The sequence below is a fragment of the Maylandia zebra genome, linkage group LG20 (genome assembly GCF_041146795.1).
Source record: "Maylandia zebra isolate NMK-2024a linkage group LG20, Mzebra_GT3a, whole genome shotgun sequence".
Classification (NCBI taxonomy): Eukaryota; Metazoa; Chordata; class Actinopteri; order Cichliformes; family Cichlidae; genus Maylandia; species Maylandia zebra.
In genome coordinates this window covers 32,948,458-32,967,732 of record NC_135186.1, presented here as the reverse complement: position 1 = coordinate 32,967,732, position 19,275 = coordinate 32,948,458, and the positions used below count along the sequence as shown (strand labels likewise).

At 42.0% G+C, this 19,275-nt stretch overlaps 1 protein-coding gene across 1 annotated transcript in view; it reads right to left on the bottom strand.

Moving 5' to 3' along the window:
• fam120c (family with sequence similarity 120 member C) overlaps window positions 1-19,275 on the bottom strand; it is a 42,564-nt gene that overhangs the window by 6,323 nt on the left and 16,966 nt on the right. The window contains exons 5-16 of the mRNA XM_004560239.6: window positions 18,852-18,954; window positions 18,623-18,696; window positions 17,996-18,270; window positions 15,080-15,242; window positions 14,910-14,993; window positions 12,583-12,754; window positions 10,606-10,855; window positions 6,326-6,440; window positions 4,772-4,981; window positions 2,567-2,804; window positions 1,917-2,052; window positions 69-132 (exon numbers count right to left, since the gene is read on the bottom strand). Of these exons, the coding sequence (XP_004560296.3) occupies window positions 69-132; window positions 1,917-2,052; window positions 2,567-2,804; window positions 4,772-4,981; window positions 6,326-6,440; window positions 10,606-10,855; window positions 12,583-12,754; window positions 14,910-14,993; window positions 15,080-15,242; window positions 17,996-18,270; window positions 18,623-18,696; window positions 18,852-18,954 (1,884 nt within the window). The remainder of the gene's footprint in view (window positions 1-68; window positions 133-1,916; window positions 2,053-2,566; window positions 2,805-4,771; window positions 4,982-6,325; window positions 6,441-10,605; window positions 10,856-12,582; window positions 12,755-14,909; window positions 14,994-15,079; window positions 15,243-17,995; window positions 18,271-18,622; window positions 18,697-18,851; window positions 18,955-19,275) is intronic.

Below are 19,275 nucleotides of genomic sequence, written 5' to 3'. Positions count from 1 at the left end.
CGTCCACGCCTGATTTCAGTGTTCACCTGAGAGTACAGAGGCTTGTCTGGGTTTGTCTGCTGTCACACCTGTGTTCTGTTGGCAGTTGTCTTCTTCCCTCCCCTTAGTTTTGCTGGAGTCTCTTTACCCCTCCTGTGGTGCACAAAGAGAAAGGCTTTTTAAAAAAAGTCTCCACTGGGTTAACATTACAGTTCTTTTAGGTCGGCTCCAATGCATGAAGTGGCTAGTATAACCTTTAGGCCTTTGACTAGAGATGAACTAACTGGCTGGTGACCAGAGCAGCTGATCAGCCTCAAATATATCCAGTTCTGTAGCTTTATATTCAGTTTTTTTAGAATGATTTTACATAATGTAAACAGGAGGGAGGGAAAAATACTACACACTAGTTTAAAAGCAGGAAAACACAGGAAACGGTCAAAACACAACTCAATATTCAGGATTAAACTAAATTAGGGCTGCCACAAACGATTATTTTGATAGTCGACTAGTCACCGATTATTTTTGCGATTAGTCGACTAATCAGATCATCATCCACTGGACGTACAACGTACAGCTTATTGCACCAGCAGCATCTGCTCTTATATAACTATCATTAGCTTACAGCTTTAAGTGTTTAAGGTGCTAACTAAAAATAAAGACAAGATGATAGTTTATTAAATTTTAATGACATTTGCAGATTGTTTCGGTGAAGATTAATAAACTCCTTGCTATCTAAAATATAACAGGACACCGGAGTAAATTCTCGAGCATCTCACACTTCTGATAATCAGCCGTCTGCTTGACATTTATTCAGCTGTGTAAAAACTTTAATCTCAGCCAAACCGATTTACTCAGGAATAAATAAAATACAAAAAAAAAGCCAAACAATAACATTTTTAATTTATCTAAGTGACTTATATATTTAACATGAGCAGCGAAAGACGGCGGTGGGTTTGAAAACAATTTGCTGGGAGTCCGGTGTTCTCACGGCTCTAGTGAGCCTTGAACCCCGGCTCGCTATCGAGCTAGTGGGTAACAGACGCCTCCGAAAACGTCGGAGCGCTTTTGAAAATATGTGGTGTCTTGATAAACTGAGCAGATATTTGAGGTTTACACAGCTACATTCTCGCCTGAAAATATGTTAAACGTTTATTTTGTGACCCAGAAAGAATAATAAGAGTAATATTAAAACTAACTAGCTGCCGCCATTGTTGGAAACTGAGCTGGGCTGCGCTATGAATTCTGGGATACAGCTTCTTCTTCTTCGGGGTTTAACGGCAGCTGGCATCCTTGTACATGCAGTGCTGCCATCTTCTGTTTCAGTCCGTTATTACACTCTTAAATCCTACTACTTATTCTTGCGTCTTTTGGGATCTTACAAAGCTTCAAACGAGGCGTCGACTATTAAATCAGTCGTCGATGATTTTGATAGTCGACGTAATCGTGACTAGTCGACTAATCGTGGCAGCCCTAAACTAAATGCTGTTCTACTTATCATGTAGTTGAAAGAATAACCAACTCATATTGCGCATTTGGGATGGTGACTTCACGGCGGTCATCTTTTGTACAGGCTATGATCGACACAGGATTTGTTTCATTAAGTAGTGATCTCTTTTTTACAACTGTCTGTCCTTGAAGTCCGAACAGTAAGAGCTGACTTTACAAACTTGATCCAAGCAAGAGGCGATCGATGGTTTTCAGAGGCTGAAGAAGACTCGTCACTATAAGAAAGATGAATTTTGAGAAGAATTTGTTTCCCTGTCAATGTAGATTTTTACTACTTTGATATATTAATTAGATACCAGAGCTGTTAATAAACGGAAAGAAGCCCAGAGACTATGGCTCAAACGACATCATGACTTTTTAAACTCAAGCCGCTTATTCAAACCCTGCAATGTGTTTATTTTACTTGAAAAAAAAATTATAGCAGAACTCACCCTTTCCCGGCTCCCACTGACACCACCTGCATGTTCAAGCCCCCTCTCCCACGGACTGGTTTGTTGCCAGCCCACTGACCAACCACCATGCCAGCGATCTCCAGTTTCCCTCCCTGAGGGGGGATGGACTGAATGCCTGAAAGAAAAGATTGCAAAGTCACTACACACCAACTCCCTGTGTTCCTGTTTATATTCCATATTATCTTAATAGGACATAAACTGCGTATTTATCTATATTCTACCATGTTTTGTCACCTAGTAGATAACCAAGCACACAGTTTTATACCAACAAGAAACTGTACAACATTAGTCTGGAGTCAGAAACATTTTCTTGTATCAATTAAATGTAACTGCATTACATACAAGACAACTTTCTGTTCAATCTGTAAAAGGAAATCTATTCTGCTTCATACTGAGGTCAGTGTATATTCAACGACTACTTGAGTCGTACAAATCTCAGTTTTCAGACTGCTCCAAATGCTCAAGAAGTATTTTCCTGCTTTGTAACTCACAGAGTGGATATTTATAATATGGTCATCTCAGAGCTCAAATGTTTTGTTTGCAACAAACAATCAGAAAAAAGTTGCTTAAAAGAAGTTGGAAAGGAGCTCAAACTACTTGTTTCAAACAGTGGATGAACTGTGGCATACCTGGGAAGCCTCGGGGTCTGTGCTGGGCTGGGTGGTGTGGATGATGTGGGTGATGCGGGGGCATGCCGCCCATGGGACGGGGTGGGTAGAGAGGAGGCATGGGGTAGAAAGGGGGCATCATGGCAGGGGGAAGGAAGGCAGGAGGTGGAAGAGGTGGTGGTGGAGGAGGAGGGCGAGACAGGTTAATGCCCTCGAGGATCGCCTGGCGCATCTTCTCGACCTTGGACACCAGCTCTTCCTGCAGAGAAGAAAGAATTACGGCTGTTAATACGCGACAGATACAGAGTAGATCCCACTTTCTCTTTAACTGTCACTTTTATTATCCATAAAACTGGAGTGGGCATATTGATGTATGGAAAAATAATAATAATAAAAAATAATAATAAAAATAAGTGTTTCTCTCTGATGGCGACTCAGTGCTACGTTTTTCCTCCCACGCCAATAGTGTAACTCCATACATATAGATATCTATTAACTTATCTTCCTCCAATCTCTTATGTATGCACCTATGTGGGTCAGGACGTAGTTAGTTGTACTCTCACAGTTCTGGATGTAGCATGCACCACACTCATTAACCCCCCCAAATCTATCCTGCTTATTTTAACTTGTCCTGTTTCCGAGGCTGCATGTCTGCATTCTGTCTTATTGAAGTTCTATTTTTGCAAAAAGTTAAATATAAATATATTCTTGCCATACGGTAAGTCACTTTATTACAAAGGTTTAATAACATATGAAACACAGCACAAGCCCATTTTAGCCCATGTGACACCGTCACAATGATTTCAAACACAATTTTTATTCATTTTCAATCTGCTGTCATTTCAGCTGTGAGGATGAATAAAGCTTTTTTCTGAAGCTCTTTGTGCTTCCTCCTGTACTCATTTTTCATTCTGTTCTTTTAATGTCTACTTTAAAATTTGGCCATGGGATAACAGCTGGAAACTTTGTTAACACACACATTCAGAGACATGGTGACTCATTTGCACTTCTCCTGATAAAGTGAACCGAGCAGCCAGCCTCCACCACGGTCACTGATTAGGGCTTCAACCAAAAAACACAAAACAAGTCTTTAATTCCTTCAATAATTCAGTTTTGTATTTGTGTTAATTCTTATAGTACTTTCTATTTTTTTTATTAATTTAGCTGTTTAGCATGATGAAACATCGCTGCCCTAGCAAGCTAGCAACAGAAATATAAAGTTAAACTGATCAGTGATATTCTATTAATGTAAATTTACAGTACCCTACAGGAACTAATGCGTTAATAAGGCAAGTTTTGTATCACGGCTGGGTAAGCTGATACTGTGTGTTTATTTTGGGGGTTTTAAAGGCTTCGTTTGACTGGAACAGCACAGGAACACTGGAATGGACCTGAGCTCAGAGCGCTGCGGTAAGCATCAGGCCCATGGGCTGCCAGATGAGCTCCTATATGAAGTACACCAAGGCTCTTAAATAAAGCCGATATTTGCACGACCGCAGTCATTAAAATGGTCTCAATTTTGACTTGTCTCAATGTCTTATTTGTTTCTATCCCAATGAAGGTCGCCAAGAAAATTTGTGGTTTATATTTTTTTGAATGTTTTTTTGGTGCTTTTAGGTCAAAGGCAGTGTAGAGCAGATGGCCTGAGGGTGGAGTTGATCGACCATCCCAGTACATGCAGCGTGCTCCAATCATTTACAATTGTTACGTTTTTGTGTTTTTGTGTTATTGTTGGGGGGGAAAAAAGGACAATTACAATATGTAACAAATTAAAAAATATATATTTAGAAGGCAGCTGACTTAATCTTTTTTTGACTCCTAGTTTTTCTTGTCCAACATCCCATTTTATTCACCTCTGCGCACTCCCATTTTCTATAGTTATTGGTTTGTGCCGTGTATTTATTTCAAACAGCTGTTAGCTTGTGTTTTTATAAGCTGTATTGGTGTGTCCAACTTAAATGGGCAGAGTAACCGTAAATCATTTTGAATCAATATTACACTTCAAGTCTTAAAACAAAAGAAGATATGAACTTCCCCATCCTGCTCTTTAAAATAACCTTTACAAATTTCTTAAATTGTGGGGGAAGGTGGAAAAAGTCCATTTTAAAAGCCATTTACACACAGAGCTGTATGATGACTGGACTATAATTCACCCTCCAACAGGGATTTTGGGACATGAAAGACAAACGATGGTCACACTCAGCCCTGCGATGCTCTGCTTCGTACCTGCCCCTCACACATGTCCAGCAGGGCGGCTCGGTCGCGGGCGGCTCGGGCCAGTTTGCTCTGGAACAGTTTGCCGTCGAAGAAGCCCCAGGGGCAGCAGTGTTCCCACGGCAACGGCTGACCGCAGACATCATTGATAAACAGCGCCGTATCGACGCCGGCCATAAAGAGAGCAGCCAGCTGCACGCCGCGAGCATCCACCTTCTCCACCTGACAGCCAACACACAGATGAAAAATGACAGCATTTAAGAGGTGGGAACAGAAACGAGAGCAGAGAGGTGACGGCGCTGAAGAGCTGCGAGGTCTCTGCGACACGTGAGCGTGCACTCTTCTCAGAGACTTTAGCTTATCGGGGATTTTACTGACTCTACAGAGTTTCATAAAGGCGCCTACACACTGCGCTCTCTGGAGGTTCACTGCCACCCACATCACAGCTGATGCATGTATCATGATAATCAATACCTACTCAGGGCCAAGAAGCACATCGCCACTATTCATTTTCACGCTACTTCCTCCTTGGCTCGGTCGATGATACATCATTCAAACAAAGCTTCTGTTAAAACTGAACTAAATTTTCCTTCCACAGTTGAATCTTAACTTTTTTCGAGGTTTTTTTACCGCCACCTTTTCTGTTTGGGTTTATTTTGCTGTTTTCACATTTAATGGTGCATGATTGTGCATTTTGGCTTCTTGTGGATCTCCTGTTTTTTTATAACCTGCTTCACATAGTACAGCCAGGATTTCAAAAGAAAATTTGAAAAACGTGGCAATGACTTCACTGAGTGAGTTCTGATTTTTTTTTGTAGTTTTCTGGAATTAACTTCTGGAGTTGTGACACATATCCTTAAGGAGAAACACGGAGCATGTCGAGGATGCATCAACCATGACCGTGGCATGAAAACCTACGCAAAAGCGGGAGTGTTTGCAGTCAGCTGGCAGTTTGGGTACGTCGCGTCCACCTGCAATGAGCTCCTTCGCCGATGGAAGCGGAGTATAAAGTATGTGATACAACCAGTCTGTGGGATACTCTTGATTCGTTGGTCCGAGCCAGCCGTGGAGAAAGGCGAAGTTATAACAAAAAGAGCGGAAGTGAAAACGAGTGTCCATTAGAGCCGCAGCCTGTTCTTTTCATGCTGTATTTTTCATTTTTGGTGGGGTTTTTTTTTTTTTTTTTTTGCAGTTCACCTATTTCTAGTGAACTCTGCCGTCACTCCCTCCCTTATTTCAGTCCACTTGTCAACCGGTAAGCATTCAGCAAACGCATTCCCCATCCAATTCCAGCGACATGGAGTCGGCATCTGAGGTGTGTGAAAACCCATCTCCACTCACCATTCAAATGGAAACATATGAGAAGACAATAAATTACACTTTAACATGCCATTACATTCTTCCCTTATTAACCAAACTGCCTCAGAGGGAAAGGATGTTTTATTTTTCAGCACTTCAGTTTTCTCAAACAGCACCAAGACATATAATTTACACCACAAAGCAAGAAAAATAAGTGCAGGAACAACTCTTATTAATGATTATTCCCTGAAAGGAGGGGACTCTCACCTTCAGCTCCTGTAGCTGGTCAGGCTCATAGAGCTGGCTGGAAACAGCTTGGGCCAGGAAGGCATCGAGCTCATGTCTCTGGAGGATCCTTCCTCCAGGCCACTGCATCATATACCTGAAAGAACAATAATTAATTCAAACAGTGCCCTGGAAGTTTTCAGTTTTAATAAGCAACAACAGAAGCAGAAACTGTAGTTTTCTTTCATTCTTCAGGGAATATGACATAACAGTTCTCAGAGACACACACTTATATTTAAATCAAAAGGATGACTCGAGTGCAGATTTTGATGAAAAAAAGAACAATAAAAAAAGATTAACTTCAGCATCACTCTTACACTCTTCTTACATGACTGGAGTGGAAAATCTTTAAATCAGTTTTTATTGCTTATTGTATGAACGAAAATTATTTCTTGCAACACAAATTGTGACAAACAAAAGCAATTATATTTATTTTAGGGGATATCGAACAGTCGAACGCTGATGTGCTTTTTCAACATGTACGCAATGAGGAAGTGAAACTGGGAGTCTTGGGCTAACACACGCAGCATTAACCTGCATGTTTCTGAGAAACCGGAGCTCCCAGGCAAAAGCCAGAACAAGCCCAGAGACATCCTGCACCATTACATAAATCAATCCTAGGCAAGGCATACATTCAGTGCCAGTAAGCTGTTCCAGTTCATGTCTGAAATGCAAAAGTGAATTTTCATCTCGTTATTTGTTAATTTCTCAAGTGTGCCTGTTGTAAATGTTCCTTCCTGCTGTCACTTTGTCTGCATCAACAAGGCTGAAGCTTCCCTTCATGTTTCACTCGTGAAAAACAAAGCAGCAACTATTACCTCTCTGATGAATTAAAACGTAGTTACATTTAACTGTAAAGCATATAAATACCCACACATAGAGCTGGGCGATATGAGATTTTTTCATATCACGATATGTTTTTTTCATTTCAGGCGATATCAAACAGTTTTAACAGTTACTTTAGTCTGACAAAAGCCGAATGACGAATTAGCGCTTCCAGTCAGAGACTGAGGCTACGTCCACACGTACACGGGTATTTTTGAAAACTGAGATTTTCCGTTTTCGTTTTAAAAAATAATCCCGTCCACACATAAAGGCAGAAATGAAGGAAAACGCTGCTATGAACATGCCAAAGCAGCAGGTGGCGCTAGATTCCTAACCGTGCAGAAATGTTGGCCAATCAGAAGTCTAGAAGCCTCGGTGGGAAAAAGTAAAAGCTGGGGCATAGAAGCAGAACCGAGTCGTATGTGTGGAGGGACAGTAACTGTGTGTATATGTAAGCATTTAAACACTGCAGAGAGTAGAATTAACAGTAACAGTATTGTAGAAATTCATTTCACCGAAACAATAACGTGGCGCACAGTGTGACGCATGCACCAGTTTATTGTATTTCCAGACTTGCTTTCGGCACAATTTACAGTGCACCCTACTCTATTTTTTGTCAGACTTGAAATAGCCGAAATACCTTCAAACTACGGAACTTCTATGGCTCTTCCGTTCGACAATCTCTCCGGCATTGGAACCATCATCTGTTTTCTCTTCGGTCACGCTCGGTTGATTTTTCTAGTCGGCACACTCATTTCCTCCATGCGCTGGCTCCATTACCCGCTGGCTGCTTCCCAAACAAACACACGTGCGGCTTGGCACTTGTGCTGTACGTAACAAGTCACGCGACGTGACGCTGCGGCTGTGATTGGTTCGGCTCTGCGCTGCTTAATTTGGATTGGCTGACCTTTTTTTTTTTTTTAAGAGAACAAGAGCGGCGAGGTCTATCGCGATAGCTTAATTTCTCTATCGAGTAAAAGTTATATCGCGATACATATCGTTATCGTTCTATCGCCCAGCTCTACCCACACAAATCAAAAATAATCAGCATGTTGTTTAGTTTGTCTCCAGAAAAAGAAAGCAGGGCAATCTTGTGTAGGATTTATGCTGCAAAGGCTGAGTTACTGGCTCCATTGTATGAACAGACATGTCATTTTCTGTCAACCTACTGATGAGCCTTTTTCACAGAAGACATCCTGACATGTCACAGTAAGAAAAGCACTGCTATAAATAATAACGCGACTGTTGAACTGCAATTAGAGTCCTGGTGTTGGGAGTGCTGGCTCACTACAGCGCTGATGGGGTTTAATGGGAGAGCAGACAAAGTTTTTGTTAATGGTATTACACGTGTCTTTCCTGCTGTAGTTAGTGGAAATGTCGGTCTTTTTAATTTGTAACTATTTGTTATAATCTACTTTAATAACAAGCAGACAGGAGGATACTTCTAAGGCTGTAATCCATGTCTCCAGCTGGTTTATCAACAAGTGAAACCAGATTCAAGCAGTGTGTATTTATTTTATTCTTGTAACGCGTGACCCTGAGCAAAGGTTGCTCTGACCTGAGTTTTTGGGCAGAATTGCTCCGTAAATACAGCCACGAATGAGGACTGAGAGGAGACAGGAGATCGGCAATAAGAGAACATGACAAGAACAAGACACGTGCTGGAGCGCCACAGTTCACGGCCTTGTTTGCAGAAGACATTCTGGCTTTAACAGGTATAATTATGACATCGAACTGAGTGACATTTATCGTTGTGAGCTTCCTGTTCTGTGGTAGCCTGTATGCTGACTCACTGTTTGACAGGAGCAGAGCCATCGTTATCATAACGGACATCACGTGTGACAAAACTACTACAAACAGTAAGGTGTCAGTTTAAACTGAGTAAATTTAGCATTTGATGAACTGGATAAACATAAATACTACAAACAAATATAAATGGCATATACCTGCTACTGCTCAAGTCTAGGATATTACTGTTATTACTGAACAATGGCCAAAAAGAGTAAATCTTAAGGAAACCAGTAGGGGTTTTTAAGCTTCAAGAGAAAGGTTTTCTTAAGACAGGGCTCTAGACTAACTTTTTGCCATGGGCGCACCGGTGAGAATGAAACAGAAAAACATGAAGGAGATTTTTCTGGCCTGGCTTTTTATAGCAGATAACCTTAAAAATATTCTGCAATATTCTGCAGTTTTGCATAATTTTAAAAAGTTTAAATTTCTTCAGTATTGAACAGCAGAAATTTGGCTTTCTTGTCCGAGGTCATTTAAGTGAAAAAAAAAAAAGAAAAGAAAAAGACAGCAGCCGACAGCGCTGTAAACAACGGTAGACTGGTGGGTAATAAGCGAATGAATAATGCAGAAAACAGATTTGAGACGGGAAACTGTTCTTGAAGTACAGAGAGAGAGAGAGAGAGAGCTAGCTGTGCATGAAGTGTGATTTTTATCGTGGTGGAAGCAAAACAGCAAAAGTCAGAGGGAATTCATGACGACATTTATCAAATGTGAAGCGCAGTTTGCTGCTTCTTTTGCTGCTGGCTCGGTGAATTTTGGTTGGAGAGAGACAAAACCTGCAGCTCAGAATCAGCGCAAAAAGACGTAAACACAGAGCGGACCCGACGCATCAGATTCGCTGAGCTCCGACAGCGTTTCCATGTACGGACCATCGGGTGAGAAAGCCGAGAAAGACAAAGCTGATTCTGATGAGTCGGGTACGCTCTGTGTTTACGTCTTCGTGTGGAATCCGTGTACCTGCTCTCATTTGCTGTTTGGTGATTGTTAAATAGTTTTGTGAGCTTTAATCTGAGAATCAGTCCACACCTGGACTTTCAACTGGACCACAGCCAATCAGAGAGGTCCCGCCCCTGACCATCTCCGATTGGTTTAGTCCACAATTTTATTTTTATTTTTTTTTAGTCGCACCACTGAAAAATTTGGTTCGCAAGAGTTAAGTCTTGCAAAATGTGTTTTATGTATCACCATTATCACTAAACAATAGTGCCTCTGGGAAAATTCAGGAGAAAAATGTAAATACTTTGAATTACCTATGACATCAGCCTAAAAAACTGTTTCATTGTAACAAAGGCAGAAGTAACATTGGATCAATTCTCAAGCAGGGAGAGGAAAAAAGAAAAAATAAAGACACAAGGTCTGTTTTTCTTTTCTTTTTTTTTAACTATTTGACCAGATTCCTTGACATGTTTTAAAGTAACTACCTACAGGAATTGTCAAGATGCCTGCTGAGTGCCAAAACTTGCTTCTGAAAGGATTGGCTGTTTGGTTATACCCAATTATGCACATATTTTGCTCTGTCACCTTTATACAGGGCAGTATTTGCAACAGAAAACATATTTGGATATCCCACCCTCCAAAAAACCCTATTTGCCAAATTTAGATTTGCACCCAGCAAAGCGTTTTAAAATCCCTATAACTGATGATACCTGAGCACGCAGCACATGAGCAGCAGATGCTGTGGGACCTGTGCTGGGTTGAGGAGGGCTGGGCAGTCAGAGCGTAGGCAGGCCAGGAAGGCCCTGGTTCTCCTGGAGCGGTCCTCGCTGGCACGACCTAACCAGAGCCGCCGGAGGTTGGGGCAGGTCCACTCACGGAAACACAAGGCGGGAACCAGCTCTGGTGTTAGGGCCGACTTGGCCTTACCGCTGCTCCACTCTTTGATAATCACTGGAGGAACTGCAACACAGAAACAAATGTTGGAATAATAAGATACATACGGTGGCGTTGCTTATGATGCAGATGCCTCAGTTTTGGAGATTTCCGAAGCTGCTAAAGATGAGAGCATGTAGAGGTTTGAGCTGTTTCACACATAGAGATTCTGCCAGTGCTGTGAAATTGGAATATTTAGTGAAGAGACCTTGAGCTGTAACGACCAGCTGGGTACACAACTTCTGCCTTTGTTTGCCACACATGACAGTCGAGTGAATCTTTTGTAAAACAAAAATTCGAGGATGTCCAACATGTCACTGCAGTCATCATTATTTAATGTTTACAAGCCTGAAGGCTCGTCTGACCTATAATGACAATAAACAACAACTTTAAGTCAGTTAATGTATCTCGAACATCTATGGCTGCCTGAGCCATACCGACTCAAATCAGGTAATGGCAGCATACGTACAAGCCTGATTGGCATACTGACCCAGGTAACAGCAATGTATGAGGAACAGGAGGTTTTAAGCCTGTATATTCCTTGACTTTAACAGTACATCTCCCTACAACACAGGTGTCGAACTCCAGGCCTCGAGGGCCGGTGTTCTGCAGGTTTTAGATGTGTCCTTGATCCAACACAGCGGATTTAAACGGCTAAATTTCCTCCTCAACATGTCTTGAAGTTCTCCAGAAGCCTGGTAATGAACAAATCATTTCATTCAGGTGTGTTGACCCACGGTGATATCTAAAACCTGCAGGACACCGGCCCTCGAGGCCTGGAGTTCGACACCCCTGCCCTACAATGTAATATTAAGTAGTTTCTCAATATGAAATCAAAATGACTTCTGGATGAAAAAGCCCAGGAGCAGATGAAAAACTTCAAATAAGCATCTAGCCAGCTTTCTGACAATTCAGCAAATATACCTTTTAGTCAAGAGAACAGAGAAAGGAGAGAAAGGGAAACAAGCACAACTATAGCTAGCAAGATTTTAAACGACAGGTGGCCTAGTAAGAGGCCAACATGAAAAATGTACCAAGTAAGAGTAAGGTTTGGGAGGCTACATGATACTGACTGAAAGTGTAATAAAAATTGAGTATCTGTAGTCTGTAAAGTCTGTAATCTGTCTCAGCTGATGCAAGCTTTAGATGAGAGGCCTATTTAAAGTGAACCAATGTGGCTTCAACACACTTTTTATTCTTGAACTCTAGTAGAGCAGCATGACTTTGTTCTAGCAGTATCCAGTTCACAGCATGCTTGAGCCTTGGTGGTTCACGGGTTCTTCCTGAGCATCCTAACCAACTTCCTCTCATCTGAGGGTGACTGTTCGAGACTTCCTCCAAACATTAGAAAAGTGGAAATACATTCAAGTAACTTCTACTTGCATAGAATTGTTTGAACTAATGATCTTGGAATCTGTAGTTATTTAGAAATGGCTCCAAGAGGCCGTCCCAGCTTGTATAAATCAATATGCACTTCTCCTCCTTAGACCTGCTTTTTAAAGTCATTAAAGATGCATGCCATACAATCGTTCCAGCTTTGATAAAGAACAGTTCGAAGAAATCATTAAAAGCCCCAACTATGATGACATTCATGCCATAATTCATTCATTCAACTGTAGTTACACTGAGGTTAACTGGTCTCTCAAATGAAAATATTTCAAAGAAAATTGCAGTGTAAAGTGTTTATCCAATCACAATGCCTGTTATTCCATATTGCACTCAGGTATCTAAGTCCATCCCAGACCAAGACCTACCTTCCAGGGGAGCCCTCTTGCGGAGAGCGAGCCTCTCCAGGCGGCGGTGTGTTTCAGCCAGGCTGAAGAGGACGCCGTAGGCATACTGTCTGGCAGCACGGAACAGCAGCGAGGCAGGAGGCAGCTCAGAGTTACACTCATCCTCTATACACACTGGCATCTTCATCTCTCCCTGAGGGATGCAGGGGCATAAGGAATAGTTGAGGACAAAATGAATAAGAGAGCAGGATCGAGAGCTCTAAAGAGTCTCATACGCTCTCTCTTAACAAGACAATATCATTTAGACATGGACAAATGCATAGATACGGCTTTTGAATGAAAACAATAACTATTTAACAGTCTTATGCAGAGTGGTGCCAGCCTAAGAAGGTGTTTTCAAATTTGTTTATGTTGAGTCTTTCAGTCAGCCTTGAATGTATTTCGTTAGTCCAGTTTAACCTGCAGGAGTATCTGAACACTTCCGTAATGCATTTTTCTATGCATTTAAAACTACACGCTTAGGTTTCATTGTTGCGGTACACCACATTTTACTACAAAACAATTCATTTAAAATTTCGGAAAACCCTTCTTGCTTTTTGGGGTTTTTTTTAAGGAAAATGACATGGGATCGTAGAATATAAATGGCTGGGATGAGGATTAGCACCTACAACATCGAGGCCATACTTCTCAGCCACAAAAGTGTAGCATGCCAGCTGGAAGTTGGAAATTAATTTCTTCGTCAAGTTGTAGCATTGCAGTAACACGGGGATACCGCGGATCGGGGGATAGACAGACGGATTGGTGCAGCATCTGCAGTGTTGCGGATGTTGTACCGGACTGTTGTGGTAAAAAGACAGAGTATAAAACCAAGGCTGTCGTTTCACTGCTCAACATACGTTTCTGCCCTCACCTGTGGACACAAAGTTTAGGTACTAACTGAAAGAATGAGCTCATGGATACAAGGGGCATAAATGAGGCTCCTCCAAAGGGTTGTCTGTGCTGTCTGTGGGCTGAAGCTCCTTTTATCTGACGGGAATGCCTCCTGGCCGCCCTCTTGGTGAGGTGACCCTGGAGCAGACCTAAGACTTGGTGGAGAGATAACGTCTCTTGGCTGGCTTGGGAAAAACGCAGTGTTCTCTCAGAGAAGCTGATGGAGGTGGTTGGAAAGACGGCGGTCTCGGCATCTCTGCTGAGCCTACTTTCCTGCATGTATCCAGGGTTGGTACACATGGCTGAACTTTGATGGATAGATAGGTAGGTGTATGTAAGCATACGATGGCCATTTTTCAGCAACCATAACTTCAGTGTTCAAAAGACACACTGCGCACCTAAGACATACCTATGAGGTTAAAAGAACTTTTTTCCCTCATAACATTTTTCAAACTTATATTAGTACAAAAAAACTTTTCTGCTGATTAAAAAGGAACACATTTCGTTAGTTGAGTGTGTGGCTCATGAGTCTCTGTGGGTTTGATTACAATCTCTAAACTTCAAACTTTCAGAAACCTGAAAGTGTTTTTGTTCCAGGAAATGAAGGGTATTCATGTGACACAGTGTTTCATACAGGGGTGTGCACTACTCTCTTCACAAAATAACACCAAAAGGCTCCAACCAGAGAAAGAAGTCAGAAATCCCAGCACAAATCTGAGCAAAAACACCAGTACACAAAGGGGGTTTTCCTGCATAGAAGCACTTTTTGACAACCCGCAGAGACTTTTTAAAGAATTGTAATAAAGTGCCAGAAATATAATGTTTATAAATAGATTTCTGCAACATAACACAGCAAAGGTATGGCGTTGTCTTTACTGTACATGGCTTGTTCATGTTTAGTAAATGGCCTGTATTTGTATAGCGCTTTACTAGTCCCTAAGGACCCCAAAGCGCTTTACACATCCAGTCATCCACCCATTCACGCACTGGTGATGGCCGCTACATTGTAGCCACAGCCACCCTGAGGCCCACTGACATATGCATAATCAACCAACAAAGGCTCACTGTAAGCCAGGAAAAACCTTAAGAAACAGGTGCCCTCACAGGTCCATTAATGGTAGTTTGTGTCAGGTTGTGAAGGCAGTAGTACACACAGCTGTAAAGTTTTTGGGCATTTGAAGACTAAAATCAAAACTACAAAGGACAGTCCTTCAGAAATCTAACCAACCCAATGATCTTCTCCAATGAGCAGATTTTCTGCTTTCTAGTTGTGCTGTTAACATTAAAACTCGTATTACATAACACAATGTCTGTGCTGGAGCAAAGGATTGATGGTCTCAGGTTCAAGTTTCCTCTCAAAAACAGATTTCGAAAAGGAAATTAAAACCTTAACGAACTGTTACTAAGAACTGTTTCACCTTGGTCAATATGTGGTAAATCTGGGGGTACATCAGCCCTCTTCTGTGTCTGTGTTCGGCTACACGAAGAACCTCAGCGCTGACCTAAAATTAAAAACAGAAACACGGTGACAGACTTTCCCCAGAAACACCCCACAACTGTGCTGTGAACTCTGGAGTTTGTGTCTGACCTGAGGCAGAGGGGGTGTGGTTATGTCCATGTGACTCCGCGTCGCCATAGATAACAGTGACGGAATGTTTGACCCGCTCCCGTTGCCTTGGGAACCGTCTCCAGAGCCGGAGCCCCCTCTTCCAGTGGGATCCTCCCACCGAGAGGACTTGTCTGTCAAATGGCTGAGGAGAGAGGGATTATGAGAATTTTTAAGTTATCCAGAAACTGGCATTCAGGGTCAACATGTGTGTATTGTGGCTAGTTGAGGTGTAACGATTAGATTGACAAGGACAAACCAATAGTTTAAAAGTTTAAAATAATGTTTTGAGTAATTTGACTAATAGCCACTTCTGACTATTGTCTCTGCATTTATCAGCACTGGATGTTACACCTGTCATCATTATGACATAGATGTTAAAATACAGAACAAACGGATGCTGTCTGTGACTTTTCAGTAGGTTTGCATGAACATTATTGGCCACCAAGAAAGCAGTGCAGGGTGAACCTGTATTAACAAGGTGTTAATAAGGTTTAAAAATATAACAGCACAACCATTAATATTCTAAAACTAATTATGGCTGTGTGGTTTTATTAAATAATTTCATTAATTTTTGTTATTTATTATATGACATTTTATATTCTACCTGCAACGGGTGTGTTAATGGTCGCTCATATCAAGGATCACCCCTGGTCACCGATCATTTTCACCAAGAAATCTCCCCACAGATGCATTAAATTATTAACAGACTCATAGTAAACTAAATCAGCCTCAATATAATATCATGTTGCATCTCCACATGTGAAAGAGACATTTCTGGATGTGCACTTTAACATTCATTGCTATGTGTGATCAATCAACCATCTTTAAAAGAGAAAACAGGAGGCCAATTCTGGCTGCTGGTTGAATTAATTTCACAGTGCACCTGATGAGACACTCATCTATCACGTTCTTCACTTAATTTTTCTCCCACCCCTTCCCGTGGCATGTGTGATTTTTGGTTTAAAAAACAAAACAAAAAAACTCCACAGTGTGTGGAGGGCACAGGTGAGACACGCACACACAAGAACAAACTTCAGTTGTGTGTTTATTCATAAACTAACTAAATAAAAACAACAAAAATACACAGTTTTAGCAGTTCAAATATGTGTCCTCTCATGTTAACCGGCTACTTTAAAATTAGATCATTTGTAGTTGTGTGTCGACGTCTCCTCTAGAAGTGAGATATGGGCCCCACATTGCACATCATAGAGAAAGGGTGGATAGCACAACCATAATGTTTGCACATTCACCTCCTGTGCCAGCCTGCCATGGCTGCACTGGTATGAGTCATAGGTGATGTCACAGGGGAACAACCGGATGATGGAGCAAATCACCCAGCCCTACTACCTATTCCTAGTAGGAGTATGAATCACTGAAATCCTATATAAAAGCCTACTTATGAAAAATAAGATTAGTAATTAAACATTAAATACTCCGACATCGTGTGAAACTGTAATTATTTTATATGTGGTGTCAGTGTCCACTACACGTCAGATTTATGAGCCATGGCTGCCTGGGCTTGCTCAGTCTTGTCTTGATGAACAAGTGCCCTAACAGGTTGGTATGACATGCATATGTCTTCATCCAGAAATGCAAAGCTCTTTGACTTTACTTTTCAGACACATGGTACCAGGGTTGTTTTATACTCCCGAGTAGGGCTGCCACAAACGATTATTTTGATAGTCGACTAGTCACCGATTATTTTTGCGATTAGTCGACTAATCAGATAATGCATCCATTGGACGTAAAACTTACAGCTTATTGCACCAGCATGCATCTGCTCTTATAGAACTATTATTAGCTTACAGCTTTAAGCATTTAAGGTATGTGCTAACTAAAAATAAAGACAAGATGAAAGTTTATTAAATTTTAATGAAATTTGCAGATCCTTTCGGTGAAGTTTAATAAACTCAGCCTTCTGCTCCTTGCTATCTAAAATACAACAGGAGTAAATTCTCGAGCATCTCACACCTCTGATAATCAGCTGTCTGCTTGACGTTTATTCAGCTGTGTAAAAACTATAACTTTAATCTCAGCCAAACCGATTTACTCAGGAACAAATCAAACACTGAAAAAAGCCAAACAATAACATTTTTAAGTTATCTAAGTGACTTATAAATCATGTTTAACCTGAGTAGCGAAAGACGGCGGTGGGTTTGAAAACGATTTGCCAGGAGTCCGGTGTTCTCACGGCTCTAGTGAGCCTTGCCCCCGGCTAGCTATCGAGCTGGTGGGTAACAGACGTCTCCGAAAACGTCGGAGCGCTTTTGAAAATATGTGGTGTCCTGATAAACTGAGCAGATATTTGAGGTTTACACAGCTACATTCTCGCCTGAAAATATGTTAAACGTTTATTTTGTGACCCAGAAAGAATAATATTAAAACTAACTAGCTGCCGCCATTGTTGGAAACTGAGCAGGGCTGCGCTATGAATTCTGGGATAGGTTGGCCCACGAAGTATGCACCAGACCCATCCTTCAAATCTGAGGAAATGAAGGCCGCATTTGTCGGAGCCTTCGAATTTGGACAGTCTTTGTCGTGTCGCTGTAAACAGGAGGATGCGGTTCCTGAATTTGGACACAGCTACGATAGCGGACACTACGTCGTCTTCTTCGGGGTTTAACGGCAGCTGGCATCCTTGTACATGCAGTGCTGCCAACTTCTGTTTCAGTCCGTTATTACACTCTTAAATCCTACTACTTATTCTTGCATCTTTTTGGAACTTACAAAGCTTGAAACGGCGTGTCGACTATTAAATCAGTCGTCGACGATTTTGATAGTCGACGTAATCGTGACTAGTCGACTAATCGTGGCAGCTCTAGTCCCGTGTTAGGAACCCACAGAACCACTTCAAACTGTGCAAAAGGAACCTGACATGCTCGAAAAGTGTCTTACTTGGCGTTGCTGTCATTGGGTTCATCTCCATCCGACGATGAGGAAGGAGACGGAGAGGGGCCAGACAGAGGGCCGGTGTGATGATTGGGTAGTCGACTTCCCCCCTGAGTGGAATCATATGGAGCTGACCAGTCAGTGAAGCCCATCTTGCCCGTCAGTGAGTCATTGCAGTCTTGGGATGGTGGCTGTGGGGTCTGGAACAGAGGGGCGGAGCCAGGTCCATATGGAGCATTTTGATAGTGTGGCTTTAACCCCGGGACCTGGGGGGGAGGGAACTGGGAAAGGGGGGATAAAGAAGGAAAATTGGGTTGGTGGAGGAAGAAGCATGGGAAATTGAGTACAAAAGAGGAAGAGTAGGGAAGAGAAGACATCTCAGGGGTGGGAACTGATACTGTCCTATTTTATATCAGATCAAACTGGAAGCATATCATCAAGGCTGGTGGGAGGATACAAGACGGGAAGAAGTGCACCCTCCTCCATCAGTCACTAAACGAGCACATGCCTCAAAGGGATTTCAAAGAGCAAAGGGAAATAAAGCCTAATCCACTATTCTACATGTAGACTCATGTAGACAGAACACAATTACACATCAAAGAGACTTAAGGATTAGCGAGAAAAGGAATCTACCTGATTCTTTCCAGGCTGCATCGGTCCCATGTGACCAGGTGGTCCCCCAAATGGAGCAGGTCCAAACCCAGGTACTGTGCACAGCGAGAGAGAAAAAAAACAGGGATTAAAAACAAATAGACAAATGTGTTTTATTCACAGTGAATAAAATTACATCGAGCAAGCCAAAAAGATTACATAACAGCAATCCTGTTTTCTGAACTTGCGTCCTGAGCAGCTTGCTACTCACAGATGAAAGAGGAGGGCCCCATGTTAGGTGAGCGGGGTTTGGAGGCAGCTGAGAAATACTCCACAGCTTTCTTGAATCGCTCCACCTTGTCCTCCATACGAGACTGCAAAGGGGGGGCAAAAGCATTATGAAGACTACTGAACCTGCTGGTATTACAGATGGCAGTGAGGATGTTCTAACTGAGGGATCTGCTGGAGAGATTTCCTGCATTACGCACCCAAGAAGGAAAAAACAAGAACAAAAAAAACCTTTGGCCTGTTCTCTGTCCGTGGACCAGTGTTTGATGTTTTGGTTTTACAAAGGGGAGGTTGTCACAGCAACATAGCCATAAAGTCAAACCTACTTGGTCACTGGTTTATCCAGTGTAAACAAGATTAAATAACATGCCTAAGGCCTGATTTAGACCTCTGCGGGGACTCTTTGT